Raw genomic sequence first — 16,961 nt, forward strand, 5'->3', positions numbered from 1 at the left:
ATGAGCTTTCATGGAGTGTCTTTACAATGTAGAGAGACAAGCATAAAATAAAAACAACTAACCACAATACAGGGCTCAGTAATTCATGGGTTACACTGGAGCACAGTTAATGTGCCAGGGGGGTACATATCTTAAACAGGTTTCTTTTTGTATTTTGTAACTATCTTATCAAGACTGGGTGTAAATTAAGTGTTTTTAAAGGGCAGTCTAAAGAGCCAATCAGTATTCCCTTTCGAGGTCTTTTCATTGTACAAATATAAGTATTTTCATGTTTTCTGACTTATAAGTTTTGTTTATGCTGGTATTGTGATTGTTTTAGAAAGTGCCTTCTTGGAGCATAAGGCCCTTTAATTAACATGCTACTATATTTTGCTCTCTGCCAAACGTGAACATTTATAAACAGTTTTAGATGATGATGATGCATTAGCCATTCAAAGCAGGCACTTAACTTCTGTTGACTTAACTTAGCAATTCCTATCAAAATGAAAGTTCCAGGGTCATAAGTTCAAAATCTGAGGTGGCGAGGAAATATTTGTACATGTGCTTCCCACGTGCTGTCGCAAGCTATGACAAACATGAACAGGGATCACTGTCTCTATACCAGGATCTTTGGGTAGAATCATAGCATATTAAGCTAGAGAGGCCAACAAAGGTCATAAAGGTCAGTGTTCCTCCAGTACAAGAATTTTATCTTCAAATTTCTTTTTTTCTTTTTTTGGGCCACACCGTGGCTTGCAGGATCCTAGTTCCCTAACATAGGATTGAACCTGTGCCCTCGGCAGTGAAAGCTGGGAGTCCTAACCACTGGTCTGCCAGGGAATTCCCTATCTTCAAATTTCTTAACAATGGCTGACCCACTCTCTTGAGTGTATACTTCTACGGAGATATGGAGTCCCCAACTTTGTTACACAGCAAGTTCCGTCAATAAATGTATGAATGGGTGTTTCTTTCCTTTTTGATCTAGAAGCATGTACAGAAAAATGATACAGAAGTGTACAGAGAAGTGATGCTAATAAGGAAGAAGAATCTATATAACTCTGGTTTCGAATAAATACAGAAGGAGCTAATTGGAAATTAACCACAGCAAAGGATATCAAGTTGAAAAGGAGTCAAAAAATTAAAATGTTAAAGAGGATATATGTTTTGCAATAAAAATTGTGAGACAATGAGAAGCCAAAATTTTCTTAATATTTTGATAAGAATGCTTTGATTTAGGAAGATATTAATTGCATAAATTAAAAAATATATACAGTTCAGCAAACTTTTCTTTCCTTTTTAACCTCTATCTCTTATAACCCAAAATTTAAATTTTTTTTTTTTTTTTTTTTTGCGGTACGCGGGCCTCTCACTGCTGTGGCCTCTCCCGTTGCGGAGCACAGGCTCTGGACGCGCAGGCTCAGTGGCCATGGCTCACGGGCCCAGCTGTTCCACGGCATGTGGGATCTTCTCGGACCGGGGCACGAACCCTTGCATCAGCAGGCAGACTCTCAACCACTGCGCCACCAGGGAAGCCCCCAAATTTAAATTTTTATTTCCATAGCCTATTTATTGCTACTATCTATGAAAAGAAAACTTTCTATTTCTCCCCTCCTGTTTTTTCTCTTTCCCTTATTCAAAATTCATTTCTTTCCAAACTATTCACTCCAAGAGCTATATCCTAAATAAAGACTATGAACGTAATATGTACTTGAATAGCAGGAAACATGCAGAGCCTGAAGGGGCTTCAGCAATAGTCCTCTATGGGGGAAAAAGGACTCTAGTCTAACTTCATTTGTATCACTCTAGAATAAAATGATGAAGTTCAAAGTGGGTGAAAGAATATTTTATGGACATTGAGTGAGAATCTGAGTGTATATACTGGACACTTTAACATGCAGTCCTCGCTTTAATTTCATAACCACAGGGAAGGGGGTTTTAGTCCCATTTTACAGATGGGTAAACTCAGACTCAAATAATTTAAATAACTTGCTCAAGTCATGGTGCTGGGATTCAAACCCGTGCCATTTCTACCGTACTATGCTATTTCTTTAAAGAAACAAAACACTCAAAGAACCACAGTGGCATCTGGCAAACATAAAAATTTCTCATCTGCAATGCTAATACAGAATAACAACATTTCAGCATTCATAATTTCTGTTAGCGTTTTTAGTCTAATGGCTACAAGTTTAGAAATCTCCTCAAATAAAAACCTCATGCAAATATGGGAAGTGAGGGTTGGTGCTTTATGCCCAGTACAGGACCCAACCTACTATAGTGATGTCAAGATATATCCCATTGACACATTTTTGGATGTTTGCATCTCTGCATAAAAACCATTTTAAGCAAAGACAATGCATTTTATGGAGGTACAAGTGTGTCTCCTACCTTATCAACATTCATTCGCTTAAACGATGCTTGCAGAAGCTTAAAATTGTGAATGTACTCATGTTCCAACTTCGCTTGAAATTTTACTTTCTTCAAACTAATGCAGCCAGGGAAGAGCATGTCCATGAACTGGCAGTAGGCTGCTCCTGGAAAGAGACAAGAAAAGGACCAGTGTGAGTCTGACTGTACCACGTGCGACTGAGGGTTGTTGGGCAGGAGGGAGCTGGGAGCCCAGAGCCCTCAGCCCTCCTGCCGTGTGTGCTCCTCTCCTCATTGCACCCACATCTCCTCATCCACCAGGGGAGGGTGCTGGTGGGCAGGGACATGCCTTGATGCAGCTCCTGCCACTTCCCCATCCCTAACCACTGTGGTACCGACGCTGTTCACCAGAGCATCACCAGATTCCACAAACAGTGAACAGAACTTCATTCTTCAACACAAAGGAAATCAGTGTATGAACAACTCTTCTTAGCTTCTATCAGAAAAAAAAGGAACATATTTTTCCTTCCATCTAGCTGCTACTGGCTCCAAATCATTAAAATACATAAGAGAAAAATAGCAGAAAATTTCAACATGAGCAAACTACATGAAATATGGAGCTCAAAAAAATATGCATATGCCGCCCGAGCTGTTTTATGTCCAGCCTGCAAAATGACTGAGGTGAAACCGTTTAACTAAGCCAACTAATACCAAAAACAGTTGTATACCAACTTAATTTCAGTCCGGAGCAATGAGGTTCCTATATTAACGTGAAGGATGGAGACATGGAGACTCTGAAACTTACAGAAGTTCAGAGTCATGCTAGTTATGACTGAGAAATAAAAATAACAGACATGTTCAATGAGTTCCCTGAGGAAACAGTCATAGAAAAAAGGATATTAGTAAGTCTTTCATATATATATATATATATATATATATAAATTTTATGCAGAACTCTTAGATCATAACAATATCAACTAGAAAATCCCAGGAAGATCATACATATCGACTCACAAAGGCTAAAGGCATTTAGAAATTCCAAGCCAGAATGATTATTTTTCTTTTACAAGTAGGAAAAGCGATTGAGTGGTGAGAATGGAACAAATGGCCATTTCTGTGTTCTTTCTTTCTTTGCTTCTCCAGATCTCTTGGTCTGTTTCTGTAACGTGTCAACGATATGCCTTTCTGAACATAAAGGGTTCTCCTCCATCCTTTGGTATCAAGGTTTCTGTGGGGAGCCTTTCATTCTGTTTGGGCGACTCACCTTTACACAGGAAGAGCCCACTTGGTCTCTTGTGTCAAATAGATGTTGAGCATCCTTTACTGAGATAGGAATCCCAGGAAAGAGGGAACCAGATATTAAGAATCTAAAGGCTGCTACAACAGGAAATGGTGGGGCAACTCATTATTTGTAGGCAAGAGTATAAAGTGATGAAATAGAGGCCACGATAAACATTACCTCCAGAATCCTTATATCTGTGATGCTTTCCTTTAGATGCCAATACCCTAAGTACAAACTGGTACTTTTGTAGTCAAGCAGATGGGTTCTCTTAAAAACAAGACAAAATAAAACAAACCAAAACAAAAAACACTGGAGGAGGTGAGAGAAGCATCATAATCTTGGGGGGCATTCTTACAGCCATCATCCAATTATTCAGGTCCTCCTTTTGAAGCGCCACCAGATGGAGCCAATACCAAAAGCCATTCAACATGATTTTTATACAGATGGGGGTGTCTACACACAAGTGTCTCATTACCTGCTCTTTAAAGAGTTATTTTCACTTTTGTAGTGGTTAGCATAAAATTTACTTATGGAGACACCGGTATCTATGTGTTCGTACAAATCCAGCAAGCAAACCTTCCAAATTGAAAAAGCAATAACAGCTTTTGAAACAAACAAAAAAAACCCCACCAAACTTGAATACAGAGCGTGAAGGAAGAAATGAAAAATCATCTCTGGTCTCATCATCCAGAGAAAACCACTGTTAATATTCTGGCATATAACATTCTATTTTTTAAAAAATTTAACAGACCATGGTTCCCTTTCTGGATCATTAAGTATTCGCTACTGACATTTTTAATGGCCTTCTGATTTTTATATCATGCTTAGCAACTTTCCCAAGCCAAGATTACATAAATATTCATGTGTATTTTCCTTAAGTACTTTTATGGTCTCAAGTTTCACATTTACATTCTGAATAGACGTGGAATTTATTTTGGCCTATGATATAAAGGACGGCTCTAATTTTAGTTATTCCAAATGTTAGTGGAAATTTTTGGCTCCCCAGCATTTGGACACCTTCCTATCTAACTTGATGCACCAGGGCCCTGCCTCTCACCACAGTACCGAAAGTGGGCAGATATCCCTTTCCCAACACCCAGGGTAAGATGCAGACCTGTGACCTAGGCTCTGCCTTTGGATGCTCTTGCCCGGGTCTCAGAGTCTTAAGGGAGTGAGTGAAACATGCAGGGATCATTAGAATTTGGTCATGGTGGCAGCGGTGGGATCTAGCAGATGCTTCAGGAGCACAGCAGCATCCTAACCATCCTAGTCCAGTGGCTCAAGGGAGGATCTATTCCTAGTTTCTTCACATCTTTTGGATGCTGTCACCTTCTGAACTTGGTTCCCCACTGACTGTGAGAGCTGCCCAATGTGATTTCTGTAGATCTGTCTCTGCTTAAACTTGCCAGAATTATTTTCTGCTATTTTCAACCACAATTGCTGACTGATAAAGTTAGCTAGGCGTTGAACACCATAATTTCATAGATAATCTATACTTTTCCCACTGAGGAATCACAAATTTTACTCTTTCTCTGACTTTCCAAATACATGCATTTAAAGTCTCTTCAAGGTTTTTTTTTTGGGGGGGGGCAGGTCCTGTCCCCATGATAGTTTCACAGTCTTCATTATTTAAATACATATATAATATGTATTACTATCTGTAGAATAATTTCTCCTCTCCTTTTTCTCAAAATTTTCTTAAATTCTGTCATGCATTCGTTCTTTCCATTATAATTTTGAATTATAATGGCATGAAGAAACTAGATCTTCATTCATGGCATGAAGAAACTAGATCTTAAAAATTTAGTCATTTATTGAGATAGCCTCATCCACCAGAGGGCAGACAGCAGAAGCAAGAAGAACTACAATCCAGCAGGCTGTGGAAAGAAAACCACATTGACAGAAAGACAGACAAAATGAAAAGACAGAGGGCTACGTACCAGATGAAGGAACAAGATAAACCCCCAGAAAAACAATTAAATGAAGTGGAGATAAACAACCTTCCAGAAAAATAGTTCAGAATAATGATAGTAAAGATGATCCAGGACCTAGGGAAAAGAATGGAGGCAAAGATGGAGAAAATGAAAGAAAGGTTTAACAAAGACCTAGAAGAATTAAAGAACAAACAAAGAGAGATGAACAATACAATAACTGAAATGAAAGATACACTAGAAGGAATCAATAGCAGAATAACTGAGGCAGAAGAATGGATAAGTGTCCTGGAAGACAGAATGGTGGAATACACTGCCGCAGAACAGAAAAAGGAAAAATAATGAAAAGAAATGAAGACAGCCTAAGAGACCTCTGGGACAATATTAAATGCACCAACATTCACATTGTAGGGGTCCCAGAAGGAGAAGAGAGAGAGAAAGGACCAGAGAAAATATATGAAGAGATGATAGTTGAAAACATCACTAACATGGGAAAGGAAATAGCCACCCAAGTCCAGGAAGTGCAGAGTCCCAGGCAGGATAAAGCCAAGGAGAAATACAATGAGACACATAGTAATCAAATTGACAAAAATTAAAGACAAAGAAAAATTATTAAAAGCAACAAGGGAGGGCTTCCCTGGTGGCGCAGTGGTTGAGAATCCGCCTGCTAATGCAGGGGACACGGGTTCGAGACCTGGTCTGGGAAGATCCCACATGCCGCGGAGCAACTAGGCCCGTGAGCCACAACTACTGAGCCTGTGCGTCTGGAGCCTGTGGTCTGCAACAAGAGAGGCCACGACAGTAAGAGGCCTGCGCATGGCGATGAAGAATGGCCCCCGCTCTCCGCAACTGGAGAAAGCCCTCACACAGAAACGAAACCCAACACAGCCAAAAATAAATAAATAAAAAAAAAAAAAAAAAAAAAAAGCAACAAGGGAAAAACAACAAATAACATATAAGGGAACTCCCATAACGTTAACAGCTGATTTCTCAGCAGAAATTCTGCAAGCCAGAAGGGAGTGGCATGATATATTTAAAGTGATGAAAGGGAAGAACCTACAACCAAGATTACTCTACCCAGCAAGGATCTCATTCAGGTTCAACAGAGAAATCAAAAGCTTTACAGACAAGCAAAAGCTAAGAGAATTCAGCATCACCAAACCAGCTCTACAACAAATGCTAAAGGAACTTCTCTAAGTGGGAAACACAAGAGAAGAAAAGGACCTACAAAAACTAACCCAAAACATTTAAGAAAATGGTAGCAGGAATATACATATCGATAATTACCTTAAATGTGAATGAATTAAATGCTCCAACCAAAAGACACAGGCTCACTGAATGGATACAAAAACAAAACCCATATATATGCTGTCTATAATACACCCACTTCGGACCTAGGGACAAATACAGACTGAAAGTGAGGGGATGGAAAAGATATTCCATGCAAATAGAAATGAAAAGAAAGCTGGAGTAGCAATACTCATATCAGATAAAATAGACTTTAAAATAAAGAATGTTACAAGAGACAAGGAAGGACACTACTAATGATCAAAGGATCAATTCAAGAAGAGGATAAAACAATTATAAATATATATGCACCCAACATAGGAGACCTCAATACATAAGGCAACTGCTAACAGCTATAAAAGAGGAAATCGACAGTAACACAATAATAGTGGGGGACTTTAACACCTCACTTACACCAACAAACAGATAATTCAGACAGAAAATTAATAAGGAAACACAAGCTTTAAATGACACAATGGACCAGATAGATTTAACTGATATTTATAGGACATTCCATCCAAAAACAGCAGATTACACTTTCTTCTCAAGTGCACATGTAACATTCTCTAGGAGAACGTACACACATCTTGGGTCACAAATCAAGCCTCAGTAAACTGAAGAAAACTGAAATCATATCAAGTATCTTTTCTGACCACAGCGCTATGAGGTTAGAAATCAATTACAGGGAAAAATAACATAAAAAACACAAACACATGGAGGCTAAACAATACGTTACTAAATAACCAAGAGATCACTAAAGAAATCAAAGAGGAAATATAAAAATACCTAGAGACAAATGACAATGAAAACACGATGACCCAAAACCTATGGGATGCAGCAAAAGCAGTTCTAAGAGGGAAGTTTATAGCAATACAATCCTACCTCAAGAAAGAAGGAAAATCTCAAATAAACAATCTAACCTTACACCTAAAGGAACTAGAGAAAGAAGAACAAACAAAACCCAAAGTTAGTAGAAGGAAAGAATCATAAAGATCAGAGCAGAAATAAATGAAATAGAAACAGAAAACAATAGCAAAGATCAATAAAACTAACAGCTGGTTCTTTGAGAAGATAAACAAAATTGATAAACCTTTAGCCAGACACATCAAGAAAAAGAGGGAGAGGACTCAAATCAATAAACTTAGAAAAGAAAAAGGAGAAGTTACAACAGACAACGCAGAAATACAAAGCATCATAAGAGACTACTACAAGCAACACTAAGCCAATAAAACGGACAACCTGGAAGACATGAACAAACTCTTAGAAAGGTATAACCTTCCAAGACTGAACCAGGAAGAAACAGAAAACATGAACAGACCAATCACAAGTAATGAAATTGAAACCATGATTAAAAACCTTCCAACAAACAAAACTCCAGTACCAGATGGCTCCACAGGTGAATTCTATCCAACATTTAAAGAAGAGCTAACACCCATCTTTCTCAAACTCTTCCAAAAAACTGCAGAGGAAGGAACACTCCCAAACCCATTCTACAAGGTCACCGTCACCCTGATATCAAAACCAGACAAAGATACTACAAAAAAAGAAAATTACAGACCAATATCACTGATGAATATAGATGCAAAAATCCTCAACAAAATACCAGAAAACAGAATCCAAATACACATTAAAAGGATCATACACCATGAATAAGTGGGATTTATCCCAGGGATACAAGGATTCTTCAATATACGCAAATCAATCAATGTGATACACCATATTAACAAATTGAAGGAGAAAAACCATATGATCATCTCAGTAGATGCAGAAAAAGCTTTTGACAAAATTCAACACCCATTTATGATAATAACTCTCCAGAAAGTGGGCACAGAGGGAACCTACCTCAACGTAATCAAGGCCATATATGACAAACCCACAGCAAACATCATTCTCAATGGTGAAAAACTGAAAGCATTTCCTCTAAGATCAGGAAAAGACAAGGATGTCCACTCTCACCACTATTATTCAACATAGTTTTGGAAGTCCTAGCCACAGCAATCAGAGAAGAAAAAGAAATAAAAGGAATACAAATTGGAAAAGAAGAAGTAAAACTGTCACTGTTTGCACATGACATGATACTATACATAGACAATCCTAAAGATGCCATCAGAAAACTACTAGAGCTAATCAATGAATTTGGTAAAGTTGCAGGATACAAAATTAATGCACAGAAATCTCTTGCATTCCTATACACTAACAAAAAAAGATCAGAAAGAGAAATTAAGGAAACAATCCCATTCACCATTGCAACAAAAAGAATAAAATACCTAGGAATAAATCCACCTAAGGAGGTAAAAGACCTCTACTCAGAAAACTATAAGACACTGATGAAAGAAATCAAAGATGACACAGATGGAGAGACACATACCATGTTCTTGCACTGGAAGAATCAATATTGTGAAAATGACTATACTACCCAAAGCAATCTACAGATTCAATGCAACCCCTATCAAATTACCAATGGCATTTTTTACAGAACTAGAACAAAAAATCTTAAAATTTGTATGGAGACACAAAAGACCCCGAAGAGCCAAAGCAGTCTTGAGGGTAAAAAACGGAGCCAGAGGAATCAGACTCCCTGACTTCAGACTATATTACAAAGCTACAGTAATCAAGACAATATGGTACTGGCAGAAGAACAGAAATGTAGATCAATGGAACAGGATTGAAAGCTCAGAATAAACTCATGCACATATGGTCACCTTATCTTTGATAAAAGAGGCAAGAATATACAATGGAGAAAAGACAGCCTCTTCAATAAGTAGTGCTGGAAAAACTGGACAGCTACATGTAAAAGAATTAAATCAGAACACTCCCTAACACCATACACAAAAATAAACTCAAAATGGATTCAAGACCTAAATGTAAGACCGGACACTATAAAACTCTTAGAGGAAAACATAGGAAGAACACTCTGACATAAATCACAGCAAGATCTCTTTTGACCCACCTCCTAGACTAATGGAAATAAATACAAAAATAAACAAATGGGACCTAATGAAACTTAAAAGCTTTTGCACAGCAAAGGAAACTATAAACAAGATGAAAAGACAATGCTCAGAATGGGAGAAAATATTTGCAAATGAATCAACAGACAAAGGATTAATCTCCAAAGTATATAAACAGCTCAGGCAGCTCAATATTAAAAAAACAAACAATGCAATCAATAAATGGGCAGAAGATCTACACGGACATTTCTCAAAAGAAGACATACAGATGGCCAAGAGGCACATGAAAAGATGCTCAACATCACTAATTATTAGAGAAATGCATATCCAAACTACAATGAGGTATCACCTCACAGCAGTTAGAATGGGCATCATAGAAAATCTACAAACAACAAATGCTGGAGAGGGTGTGGAGAAAAGGGAACCCTCTTGCACTGTTGGTGGGAATGTAAATTGATAGTAGCCATTATGGAGAACAGTATGGAGGTTCCTCAAAAAACTAAAATAGAATTATCAAATGACCCAGCAATCCCACTACTGGGCATATATCCTGAGAAAACCATAATTCAAAAAGACACATGCACCCCAATGTTCATTGCAGCACTATTTACAGTAGCCAGGTCATAGAAGCAATCTAAATGCTCATCGACAGATGAATGGATAAAGAAGATGTGGTACATATATACAATGGAATATTACTCAGCCATGAAAAGGAATGAAATGGGGTCATTTGCAGAGATGTGAGTGGACCTAGAGACTGTCATACAGATTGAAGTAAGTCAGAAAGAGAAAAAGAAATATCGAATATTAACACATATATGTGAAATCTAGAAAAATGGTACAGATGAACCAGTTTACAAGGCAGAAATAGAGACAGAGATGTAGAGAACAAACGTATGGACACCAAGGCGGGGAAAGTGGGGTCGGCAGGGGGTGGTGGGATGAATTGGGAGGTTGGGATTGACATATATACACTAATATGTACAAAATAGATAACTAATAAGAACCTGCTGTTTAAAAAAATAAATTCAAAAAAAATTTAGTCATTTATTATGTAATGATAGAGGTTTATTGAAATATAATTCATATACCATAAAGTTCAATCTTTTAAAGTTTATAATTCAGTGGTTTTTAATATATTCACAGAATCATGCACCTATCACCACTCTCTAATTCCAGAAGATTCTCATTAGCCCCCCCCTCCCCAAACAAACCCCATACATATTAGCAGCCACTCTTGATTCTCTCCTCCCACCAGACCCTGGTAACCACTAATCTATTTTCTGTCTCTACAGATTTACTTATTTTGGCCATTTCATATAAATGCAATCATAAAATACGTGGCCTTTGTGTCTAGTTTCACTCACTTAGCAAAATCTTTCCCAGGTTCATCCATGTTGTGGCACATATCAGAACGTCATATTCCTTTTTATGGCTGAATAATATTCCATTGTATAAATGTAACACATTTTATTGATTGAATCATCAGTTGATGAACATTTGAGTTGTTTTCACTCTGGGGCTATTATTAGCAATGCTGCTGTAAACATTCATGCAGATGATTTTGTGTGAACCTAATTTTCAATTCTCTTGGGATATACCTAGGAGTGGAAAATGGTACCACTGTGTTTTAACATTTTGAGGAACTGCCAGACTGTTTTCCAAAGCAGGTGCTCCATTTCACACTCCCACCAGCAACATATGAGGGTTCAAGTTTCTCCAGATCTTCACCAACACTTGTGTTTTTGATTCTAGCCATCCTAGTGTGTGTAAATTTTGATTTGATTTCCCTAATGGCTAATGATGTTGAACACCTTTTTCATATGCTTTTTTACCATTTGTATAACTTCTTTGGAGAAATGTTTATGCAAATCCTTTGCCCATTTTTAAAGTGGGATAAATGCCTTTTTGTTGGTGAGTTATTAAGAGTTCTTTCTACATTTCGGATACAGGTCGCTTATCAGATATCTGATTTGCAAATATCTTCTCCTGTTCTGTGGATTGTCTTTTTCTTGATGGTATCCTTTGAAGCACAAACCTTTTTCATCTTGATGAAAACTTTATCCATTTTTTCTTTTGTTACTTGGCTTTCGTCACATCTAAGAAACCACTGCTTAATGCAAATGCATAATGATTTCACTTACATTTTTTCTAAAAGTTGTATAGTTTAGTTCTTACGTTAAGGTCAATGATCCATTTTCAGTTATTTCTTCTATATGGTGTGAGGTTTGGATCCAAACTTCATTATTTCGCATGTGACCATTCAGTTATCCCAGCACCATTTAATTATCTTGGCACTCTTGTTAAAATCAATTAATTATAAATATATGGGTTTATTTCTGGACTCTCAGTTCTATTCCATCTATACACCTATCCTTGGGCCAGTAACACTGTCTTGATTACTGCAGGTCTGTAGTCAGTTTTGAAATCAAAAGTAGAAGCCCTGGAACTTTGTTCTTCCATTTGAAGATTGTTTCAGCTATTCTGGGTCCCACGAATTTACCTATTAATCTCAGAATCAGCTTGTCAATTTGTGTAAAAAGGTAGTTGACTACGTCTGCATCTCTATTCCTGCCCTGCAAATAGGTTCATCTGTATCATTTTTCTAGATTCAACACAGACACGGGGTGGGAGGGAAGGGGCGAATGGGATGAATTGGGAGATAGGAATTGACATATATACACTACCATGTGTAAAACAGATAGCTAGTGGGAACCTGCGGTATAGCACAGGGAGCTCAGCTTGCTGCTCTGTGGTGACCTAGATGGCTGGGATGGGGGGTGGGGTGGGAGGGAGGTCCAAGAAGGAGGGGATATATGTATACATATAGCTGATTAACTTTGTTGTACAGCAGACACTAACACAACATTGTAAAGCAACTATACCCCAATTAAAAAAAGAAAAAGAAAAAAAACACAGAATGTTCTTTGTGGGGAAAAAAAAAGTAGGTAAGATTTTGACAGGGACTGAATTGAATCTAGAGATTAATCTGGGGAGTACTGCCATCTTAACAACATAAAGTTTTCCAATCCACGAACATGAGATATCTTTCCACTTAAGTTCCTCCAATGATATTTTAAAGTTTTTAGTATATAAGTCTTATACTTCTTTGTTAATTGTATTCCTATTGTTTTATTCCTATTGTATTCCTATTGTATTCCTATTGTATTCTATTGTATTCTCTTTAATGCTACTTTAAGTGGAATTCCTATTGTATTCTCTTTAATGCTACTTTAAGTGGAATTGTACTCTTAATTTTATTTTTGGATAGTTAATTAATGTTAATAAGGTTGATTTTGGGGTACTGATCTTGTATCCATCAACCCTGCTTAACTGACTTATTAGTCGTAATAGTTTTTTGTTGGTTCCTTAGGATTTCTACATACAAGATCATGGCTCTGCAAACAGAGATAGTTTTACTTCTTTCTTTCTAAGCTGAATGCCTCATTTCTTTTTCTTGCCCAATTGCCCTGGCCAGAACCTCTAGTAAAATGTTGAATAGAAGTGCCAGGAGTGGACATCCTGTCCTGTTCCTTGCCTTAGTGGGGAAGCATCTATTCACTGCTAAGTATGATAATAGCTATGGGTTTTTCATAGATAGCATTATTATCACACGGAGGAAGTTTCCTTCTATTCCTAGTTTTAGTGTTTTTAATCATGAAAGGGTATTGAATTTTGTCAAATGCTTCTTTAAATATCCACTGAGAGTATCATGTGGCTTTTGTCCTTTATTCTATTAATATGGTGTATAACACTGATTGCTTTTCATATGTTAAGACAACCTTGCATTAATCCTATTTGATCATGGTGCATAATCCTTTTTATATGTTGCTGGATTTATTCTGCTAGTATTTTGTTGAGGATTTTTACGTCTATATTCATAAGAGATACTGATCTATAGTTTTCTTGTGATGTCTTTGTTTGTTTGTTTGTTTGTTTTGGGCCACTCTGTGCCACATGTGGGATCTTAGTTCCCTAACCAGGGATCGAGCCCATGCCACCTGCATTGGAAGCACGGAGTCTTAACCAATGGACCGCCAGGGAAGTCCCTGGTTTTGTTATCAGGGTAATATTGGCCTCACAGAATGAGTTGTAAAGTGTTCCCCTCCTTTTGCTTTTTGGAAGAGTTTTTAAAGGATTGGTGTTAGTTTTTCTTTATATATTTGGTAGAATTCACCATTAAGTTATTTGGGCCTGGGCTTTTCTTTGTGGAAATTTGTATTGCAATTACTAATTCAATCTCTTGTTTTATAGGTCTATTCAGAATTTCTATTTAAGTAGTTTATGTCTTTCTAGGTATTTATCCATTTCATCTAGATTACTGAAAATTATTGATTTTTAAACATTTACTTCTATTGTTACAGAGTTATTACTCATGAGTGCTAATAAATTTTCAGTTATGTCTCTGGTTTTCTAGAGTGAAATCAATGCAGAAAGTAATGCCTTTGTTATACCATATATACATGTATATGGTACACAAAAACTATGTACCAACTACCTTTCCAACCACCATGGAGATAATAAAAATGGTTTCCTTCTTTGATTAATATGATCAGTCATAATCATTGATTTCCTAATGTTGAATCATCTTTGCATTCTTAGACTAAGTCCTGCTTGGTAATGTTTACAAAGTCTTCATTACAGTGCTGGTTTAGATTTGCAAACTCATAAGTGAGACTGTGTGCAACATTTATTGTGTGCTTTTGTCTTATTTTCTTATGGCTCTTTTAAGTTTAAAAAATAAATATAAAATATGGGAGGGACTTCCCTGGTGGTGCAGTGGTTGGGAATCCGCCTGCCAATGCAGGGGACACAGGTTCGAGCCCTGGTCCGGGAAGATCCCACATGCCGTGGAGCAACTAAGCCCATGTGCCACAACTACTGAGCCTGCGCTCTAGAGTCCGCGAGCCACAACTACTGAGCCTGCATGCCACAACTACTGAAGCCCACGCGCCTAGAGCCCGTGCTCCGCAACAAGAAAAGCCACCACCATGAGAAGCCCACACACCGCGATGAAGAGTAGCCCCCACTCACCGCAACTAGAGAAAGCCTGCACGCAGCAACGAAGACCCAACGCAGCCAAAAATACATAAATAAGTAAATAAATAAATAAATTTTAAAAAATTAAATAAAAACTTGAGTGCTAAAGTTAAAAAAAATTTTGATTAGAATCCTAACTGCACAACTTGCTACCTGTATGTCCTGGGCTTTTCACACCTTCCCTATGCATTTCAGAGCCCCATGAGCATCAAATAAGCTGACTAATTTTTTCAATAAACAATGAAGAAAGGGTGGATCACATTAAGATTTCCAGTAAATGGTATATTATATGATCATTTAGGTATAATATCGTATGCCATCTTCTAGAGTCAAAGGAGCCTCTGAGAATTTTTAAGAATTATCTTATTGACTTTGTGAACTATGCTAAAAATTTCTTGCTATTGCCTCTGGTTATGTCCATTTGGGTATTTTCAACTTCCATTCCTCAAATATCTAGTGCTTAAAGAGACATCAGGAAAAGGATACCTTGACATTAATTTTTGCTACTAAGAACATCATCAGTGGTTCTTGCAGAGCAGGAAACCACACTCAGGCATAACCTGAACAAGGCTGCCATGTTCTGATTCCCATCAAAGGACGACCCGCCACCTCTTCTCTGGATCACGTCTCCCCTCCCGTTCTCGTTGATGTCATTCCTGCAACTATCCTCACCCTCTCTTGCAATGTTAATTTCTTTCCATATGGACTGTTCTTAACATGTGCAAACATGCTCTAGTATCATGTGACTTTGACAAAATAAGATAAAAAAGCTTCCTTAACTCCACATGATCCATTAGCTATTATGCTATTTATCTCCTCCTATACACAGCAAAACTTGACAAAATTGTCTACTTCCATTGTTTCATCTACCATTCAAATCAGTTCTGTTGTCTTCCAATCTCACCCTGTTCTGGTCAAGGCCATCAATAGCTTCTCTGTTACTGAATCTAACAGTCACTTCTCTTTCTTCATCCAACTCAACCTCTGAATAGTATTTGGCTCTGGTGACCACTCCCTCCTTGAAATTCTGTATTTTATTCCTTAATTAGACAAAATGGGTACCAACTAACTTGAAAATTCAGGAATCACTGCCATTGTCCTGAAAGTCTAGCCAGCCACAAATTAGAATGTTCCTCATTGAGAGGTGTAGAGATTTTGGGGTCATTTCATTAATCTCGCAATAATGTGGGCCTACATTTTACACAGATCCCACTTTCATCGAATTATGCCAAGGCTGCCGTTATTCATGTACTGCCCCTTGCTAAGGATTCCACAGTGGTTCCTATGAAACCACTACAAAATCCAAACTCCTTCCCTGGCCTGTAGTGTCCTGTGACCAGGCCTCTGTCCACCTCTCCCTGGAAGCTCCTTTCACACTGGCTTCCTTGTTACTCCATGTTCTTACTATTCAGATCAAGGCTTGGACGTCACTTCCTCAGAGAGGTCCTTCCTGACCATGCCATCTGAAGTCACCCGCCAGTTACTCTACCACCTCATCTAGTTTTATGTCTGGTATTTTACTGTTAACTCATATGTTGGTTTGTGGTTTACTGCCCCCCTCACTGGAATGTAGGTTTCAAGAGAGTCTGCACTTTAATCGACCTTGGTCCCCTCTGTATCCAAGCCTTTACTGCAGTACCTGCCATACTGTGGGCTTCAATAAACATCCGGTTAATGAATGGAGGTCTACAAGTTGTGTAGCAGTTGAACCCCAACAAGGGATGGTAAATGATAAAATTCTAATGTTACCAAAGCCCCAAATATGAGGTATTCCTGGAAGAGTTGCTACATATTCTTTTAAAAATTGATGGGGTATGAATACATTAAAAACAGAACAAAATAAAACAAGCAAACAAAAACCTAACCAAAACAAGAGTCACTCTGGAAATCAGTCTTCAGTAAAGTGAAAAATAAACTTCAAAAGGCAAAATATTAGATGTCACACCAAAGTAAAAGCATTCCAAATTGTAGGATGTTGTGTTCACCAAGAGATCAACTATAATGGGCTATGCTCTAAGCCTATCAGCTCAAGGTGCTACTGCAGTTATGAAGGTCAGCAAGATTCTGGAAATAATCAGGAAATGAGTAGAAAAAGGGAAAAGATTCTGTCTTTGTACAGTGCCATGCTAT

At 37.8% G+C, this 16,961-nt stretch overlaps 1 protein-coding gene across 4 annotated transcripts in view; it reads right to left on the reverse strand.

Moving 5' to 3' along the window:
- MAPRE2 (microtubule associated protein RP/EB family member 2) overlaps positions 1 to 16,961 on the reverse strand; it is a 162,676-nt gene that overhangs the window by 36,809 nt on the left and 108,906 nt on the right. For all 4 annotated transcript variants that reach the window (XM_049697989.1, XM_004273685.3, XM_004273684.4 and 1 more), the window contains one exon: positions 2,365 to 2,510. In XM_049697989.1, the coding sequence (XP_049553946.1) occupies positions 2,365 to 2,510 (146 nt within the window). The remainder of the gene's footprint in view (positions 1 to 2,364; positions 2,511 to 16,961) is intronic.

The sequence above is a fragment of the Orcinus orca genome, chromosome 15 (assembly GCF_937001465.1).
Source record: "Orcinus orca chromosome 15, mOrcOrc1.1, whole genome shotgun sequence".
In the NCBI taxonomy this organism is placed as follows: domain Eukaryota; kingdom Metazoa; phylum Chordata; class Mammalia; order Artiodactyla; family Delphinidae; genus Orcinus; species Orcinus orca.